Below are 6,000 nucleotides of genomic sequence, written 5' to 3'. Positions count from 1 at the left end.
GGGGGGCACCATGGGACTGGGGGGGCACCGTGGGACTGGGGGGGGCACCGTGGGACTGGGGGGCACCGTGGGTTTGTGGGGGGCACTGTGGGACTGGGGGAACACTGTGGGACGGGGGGGGCACTAAAGGATTGAGGGGGGTCCCCACCCCATGTCCCCCATTCCTGTGAGGGGGGGTCCCCACCCCATGCCCCCCATCCCTGCGGCAGCACCGCGGCTCTGCCCTTTGCCCAGCACCGTGGGGGGGCAAAGTCCGTACCGGGGGGGGGGGGGGAGCGGAGCCACCCGTGAGCTCTGCGGGACCGCGGGCAGAGGTGGGTCTGGTGGGCTGGGGGGGGGACACATGGAACTGGGGGTGGGCGTGCAGGGGGCTGGTGGGATCAGGGGAACCCGTGTGGGTGCTGGGGAGTGGGTGTGTGGGACCCTGGGTGGGTGTGGGGGAGCTGGGGGGGGGCACAGGGGGGCTGGGTGGGTGTGAAGGGGCTCTGGGTGGGCACAGGGGGTCCTGGGGGGTCAAAAAGGGGTCCTGGGTGGGCACAAAGGGGTCCTGAGTGGGTCCTGGGGATCTTTGGGTGGGCACAGAGGGTCCTGGGTGGACACAGGGGGTCCTGAGTGGGTCCTGGGGATCCCTGGGTGGGTTCTGGGGATCTCTGAGTGGACACAGAGGGTCCTGGGTGGGCACAAAGGGGTCCTGGGTGGGCACAGGGCGTCCTGAGTGGGTCCTGGGGGTCTCTGGGTGGGTCTTGGGGATCACTGGGTGGGCAGAGATTGTTCTGGATGGGCACAGGGGGTCCTGGATGGGTAGAGGGGGTCCTGAGTGGGTCCTGGGGATCCCTTTGTGGGTACAGGGGGTCCTGGGTGGGCACAGGGGGCCCTGGGTGGGTACAGGGGATCCTGGGTGGGCACAAAGGGATCCTGAGTGGATCCTGGGGATCTTTGGGTGGGCACAGGGGGTCGTGAGCAGGTACACAGCTCCTGGGTGGGCACCCACAAGCCCCGACTGGGCACGGGGGACGCAGAGGGGTCTGGCACTGGGTCACGGCCCACGGGTGGGGGTCCCGGCATCCCTTAATACCCCCAACCTCCCTCTCCCTCCTCCCACAGGTCTCCGGATGGCGGTGCCGTGAGCCCCCCGGGGATGGGCAAGCGGCTGCTGGTGGCCTACGGGCTGTGGGCGCTGGGGGGGCCGCTGGGGCTGCACCACCTCTACCTGGGCCGCGACAGCCACGCGCTGCTCTGGATGCTGACACTGGGCGGCTTCGGCGCCGGCTGGCTGGGGGATTTGTGGCACCTTCCCGGCTGGGTGGCAGCTGCCAACGGGGCCGGGACCCCGGGGCAGCGCGTGGGGAGCGTGCCGGCCCTGAGCGCCCTGCGGCTGGCGGGGCAGGTGGCGGTGGGGACGTATTTCGGGCTGGCGGCGGCGCTGGCGCTGCCCTGGGTGCCGCAGTTGCTGGCACAACCTCTGGCCGTGGGGCTGGGGGTGCTGCTGGTGTCCTCGGTGGGCGACCAGGCCTCGGAAGCGCCCAGCATCCTCACCGCGGCCTTCCTCGCCTCCCTCCTCTTCCAGGGCCGGGTGCTGGCGGTGCTGCCCTCCAGTTTGGCCGCCAGCATCGCCGCCCAGCGCCACCGACGCTATAAACGCCCCGGGGCGCCCCGGCCGCGGTTGCCGGCCCGGCTTTACCACCTGGGGTTGGCCTACTTGGCCTTCGCCGCCCCGCTCGCCTACGGCGTCCTCAGCGGTGCCGCCGGGGTGCTGGGCGCCCCGTTGCGTTGGCTCGGGGCCCTCCCGGCGCTGCCCCGCGCCGTCGCCGAGCGGCTCCTGCTCCTGCCCCTGCGTGCCGGCCGCATCCTGGCCGAGCTGCTGGGTTTTGTCAGCCCCGAGCCCAGCGGCTGGAGCGAGAGGAGGCAGCGAGCCTACAAGGTGCAGGACATGGTGCTGGGGGTGTGTGGGGGGGGAAGAAATTAAATAGGGGGGCACGGGGTCTGGATGGGGTGGCACGGGGTGCAAGAAGCTGGTATCGGGGTGGTTGGGGCTGAAGGGGTTGGCTCAGAGGCACGTGTGGCCCCCCCAGCATCCATCTCGCCCCCAGGTCCTGGGCATCCCACCCGGCGCTGCCCCCGAGGACGTGCACAGGAGCTACCGGGAGCTGGTGAAGGTCTGGCACCCCGACCACAACCGGCACCGGGCCGAGGAGGCCGAGAGGCGTTTCATCGAGCTGCAGGAGGCCTACGAGGTGCTGGCGGGGCCCAGGAGGGCCGCGGGGGGATGATGGGGTTGGCAGACCCCTGCCCGCGGAGACCAAAGGCTGAGGAAGGGGATTCTGTAACACGAGGATGGCTTCGGGCTGCTGCTGTTGTGTCTCTGCTCGGCGCGATGCGGTGCTGGGGCCGGCACCCTGCAAACCAGCACAGGGCGCGTCCATCAGCCAAGGGATGGATGGATGGGGGCTTGTGCAAACCTTTGCACCAGGATCTGTGCAAAACATTGCACCAGGGGCTGTGCAAAACATTGCACTGGGGTTCCTGCAAACCATTGCATGAGGGTCTGTGCAAACTATTCCACCAGGTCTTGTGCAAAACATTGTGCCAGGGTCTGTGTAAACATTGCATGAGGGTCCGTGCAAACAATTGCATGAGGGTCTGTGCAAACCATTCCACCAGGGCTTGTGCAAAACATTGCACCAGGGCTTCTGCAAACCATTGCATCAGGGCTTGTGCAAAACATTGCATGAGGGTCTGTGCAAACCTTTGCACCAAGGGCTGTGCAAACCATTGCACCAGGGTCCGTCCAAACCATTTAACTGGGGTTCGTGCAAATCATTGCAAGAGGATCTGTGCAAACCATTGCACCAGGATCTGTGCAAACTCTTGCACCAGGGTTTGTGCAAACCATTGTACCGGGGTTCGTGCAAATCATTGCATGAGGGTCTGTGCAAAACATTGCACAAGGGTCTGTGCAAGCCTTTGCACTAAGGGCTGTGCAAACCACTGCATGAGGGTCTGTGCAAACCACTGCACTGGGGTTCGTGCAAACCATTGCACCAGGGCTTGTGCAAAACACTGCATGAGGGCCTGTGCAAACCTTTGCACTAAGGGCTGTGCAAAACATTGCACCAGGATCCATCCAAACCATTGCACCAGGGTCTGTGCAAACCATTGCATCGGGGTTCGTGCAAACCACTGCATAAGGATCTGTGCACACCGTCGCACCAGGGCTCGTGCCAGGCGCTGCAGAGGGCTCCGCGATCCACTGGGTGTCCGCAGCCAGGGCCTGACCCGGGCGGGGCCGTTGGTGGCGGCCCCGGGTCTCGAACCCGCGGCCTGTCGAGCTCCGACCTGGCCGACCCGCCGCTCGTCACTTTCCGGAGCGCGCTCGGGCATTTCCGCCGCGGGGCGGAGGCTCTCGGCAGTTTCCGTCCACGTTCGGCGCCGGCCGCCCCGCCCCGCCCCGCCCCTCGAGAGAGCGGGGAGGCGGGGCGTCGCCACGGCCGGATCCGATTGGCTCTCGAAGGAAGTTGGTCACGCCCCTTGCGCGCGCGGTAGGCGGGAGAAGGCAGGACCCGCGCGCCCGCATTGGTTGTTGGGACCCCTCCCGCCCCGCGCGCCTAGAACCCCTCTCATTGGTCAGACACACTCTGCCCGCCCCCCGTCTCGCTTCCCATTGGCTACAACCGAAGGAAGGCGGGCTGAGCCGAGCCTCTCCCTCCTCCTCATTGGCTGTCACCCTCGAGGGGGCGGGAGCAGCGAGGCGGCCCCGAGGCGCTATTGGCTGCGGGGACGGTGCTCGCGTCCCGATTGGCTGGCGCGGCCTGAGGGCTCCTGCCGGGCCGCGGCCCCCGCCCCCCGCCCCGGTGCGCGGCGGCGGCGGCGGCCTCAGGCCCGGGGGGGGCGGCGGCGGCGGGGCTGGGAGCGCCCGGAGCCCCCGGGGCCGCGGCCGGTGAGTGCGGGGCGGCCGGGAGGGGGTCGGAGGCCGGGGGGAGGGTGTCCGGGAGCGGCACCGGGGGCACCGGGAGCGGCGCAGGCCCCGGGTGGGGGCGGGGAGGGGGCACCGGGGGGGGCTCCCCGCGGCCCGGCCCTCAGCGCTGCGCCGGTTCCGGTTGGGGGGAGCGGGGGGGGAAGCTCCCGGTGCCCCCCGTACTCCTCAGCCACCTCCCGGTGCCCCCCGGTCCCCTTCAAGCCCCCCCCGCGTCTCCCCGGTCCCCTCCCGGTGCCTCCCGGGACCCCCCGATCCCTCCCGGTTCCCCCCCGGTTCTCCCCCGTTCCCCCCCATCCCTCCCTACTCCCCCTTTGCCTTCCTTGGCCTTCCCGTTTCCCGTCCCCGGTTCCTCTCCGGTGCCCCCCGGTTCCCTCCCGGTTCCCCCCGGTTCCCTCCCGGTCCCCGCCATCCCTCCCTGCTCCCCCTCTGCCGACCCCGGTTCCTCCCCGTTTCCTCCCCGGTCTCCCCAGCCCCCTCCCAGTGCTCCTAGGTCCCCCCTGGCCTCCCCCCGTTCCTCCCCGGTCCCCCCCACCCCCCCCCATCCCTCCCCGGTGCCCCTCTGCCCCCCCCATCCCTCCCATCCCCCATTCCCATTTCCTCCCAGTTCCCCCCAGTCCTCCCAGCCCAGCACGGAGCCACTCTGATGCCCCCCATCCCGCAGGTGCCGTGGTTTATCCTCAAATTCCACCAATTATCATCAGGGCCCGTTTTTAATTACACCCTCACGCTTCTCCTCGGGCCGCCAGACCCGAGGTTTTGGGTAAGAAAAGGGGCAAAAAGGGCTCTCCGGGATCACGGCACCGGCCTGGCCCCGGGGGTTACGTCGGGGGAAGTTTTCGCCACTTTGGGTTGGGTTTTGAGAGCCGGCGTCTCCCTGCACATGCTGCTTGCTGCCTTCCCTTCCGAAATACTGCAATTTCTTCCTGTTTTTAGGTGATTTGGTTCAAAAGTGACTCCTGATCTAAAGGATGCGTTCACCCTCTTAGAGGTGAAACGATTCCTAATGGTGAAGCCGACCCAGGATGTTCAGTGGTGCTGAGACTCGAGCAGAAAGCTGGCACGGGCGGTCCTAAATAGCCAAAACACCTCAAAACGCCTCAAAAGGACCCGGGGCGAGTTTTCCTGCAGCCCCGAGGGGCTCGCTGAGGCTTGGGGAAAAGGCAGGTGGGCTACGTGCCGAGCTCAGGGGCTGCGCACGGAAAGCAGCAGCACTTGGCCGGAGCCTTTCCCTCCTGCCTCGTGCCTGTGGTGCTGTGCAAAGGACCCAAAAAACCCGACAGCAGCCCCCCGGGGCCAGTCTTTTTGGCTACCGAGCACGGAAAAACCGCGTTTATCGCGGGTAGGCACCGGGCGGGGTGCCGTGACGTCCTGGGAGCGGGTACGGGGCTGTTTTATCACCCCAAGTGCCCGGCCCTGCTTCCTTGCGCTGCCCGAGGAGGCCCAGCTCGCTCACGGAGGCGCGTGTGGGAGAGCTGCCGACGCTCGGCCGTGTGAGGATTTAAACAGAGAACAGACGGCTGATTAGCTCTGAAGTTAGGTGCTCGGTTCGTTCCTGCACAAAATAAGTGGCCTCAGGAAATACTAAAAAAAAAAAAACAACAAACCACCAGCAAACCACCACAAAACCCCCGAGCCTCGAGAGTGAGATCAAGAAACCGTTTTATTCGGTCCTCTGTACCGCACGGCTTCACGATCCTTGTTGCTGGAGGCGGCTTCGGGAAGCTGCTGGTCCTGATTTGGGGGGAAAAAGCCCAAGAATTGGCCATGTCGGGTTTGTTTTGTGTCGCTGGACTCTTTGCAGCACGGGGTGATAACGAGGTGAAGTTGGCTCGAGGTGACCGAGGCCTCTGCTGCCCCGGAGAGGTGCACGGCTGTGGGTTGGCCTCTTGCGAATTTAACAGGAATTTGCTGAGGGGGAAACCCACAAAGCTGAGTCTCGGGGTTCCCACGCTGAGCATGTTCCTGGATTTTTGGTGTAAATGTTGATTTTTTTGGGGGCATTTGCTGAAAACCAAGCGAATTCC

At 66.4% G+C, this 6,000-nt stretch overlaps 1 protein-coding gene across 2 annotated transcripts in view; it reads left to right on the top strand.

Annotated features, from left to right (window-relative positions):
- Nucleotides 1–212: 212 nt before the first annotated feature.
- The window catches only part of LOC309891409 (dnaJ homolog subfamily C member 22-like), an 8,912-nt gene continuing 3,124 nt past the window's right edge, over nucleotides 213–6,000 (top strand). The window contains exons 1-3 of one of the 2 annotated variants that reach the window (XM_082785776.1): nucleotides 213–314; nucleotides 1,105–1,921; nucleotides 2,091–2,234. In XM_082785776.1, the coding sequence (XP_082641902.1) occupies nucleotides 1,139–1,921; nucleotides 2,091–2,234 (927 nt within the window). In that variant the 5' untranslated portion in view covers nucleotides 213–314; nucleotides 1,105–1,138. Of the gene's footprint in view, nucleotides 315–1,104; nucleotides 1,922–2,090; nucleotides 2,345–6,000 lie in introns of those variants that run through there. The other variant, XM_082785777.1, reaches the window with a different exon arrangement.

Source organism: Aythya marila (assembly GCF_965140915.1).
Source record: "Aythya marila genome assembly, contig: HAP1_HAP1_SCAFFOLD_174, whole genome shotgun sequence".
Classification (NCBI taxonomy): Eukaryota; Metazoa; Chordata; class Aves; order Anseriformes; family Anatidae; genus Aythya; species Aythya marila.
The sequence above is the reverse complement of the archived record's forward strand: the minus strand, read 5'-3'. Positions and strand labels throughout refer to the sequence as shown.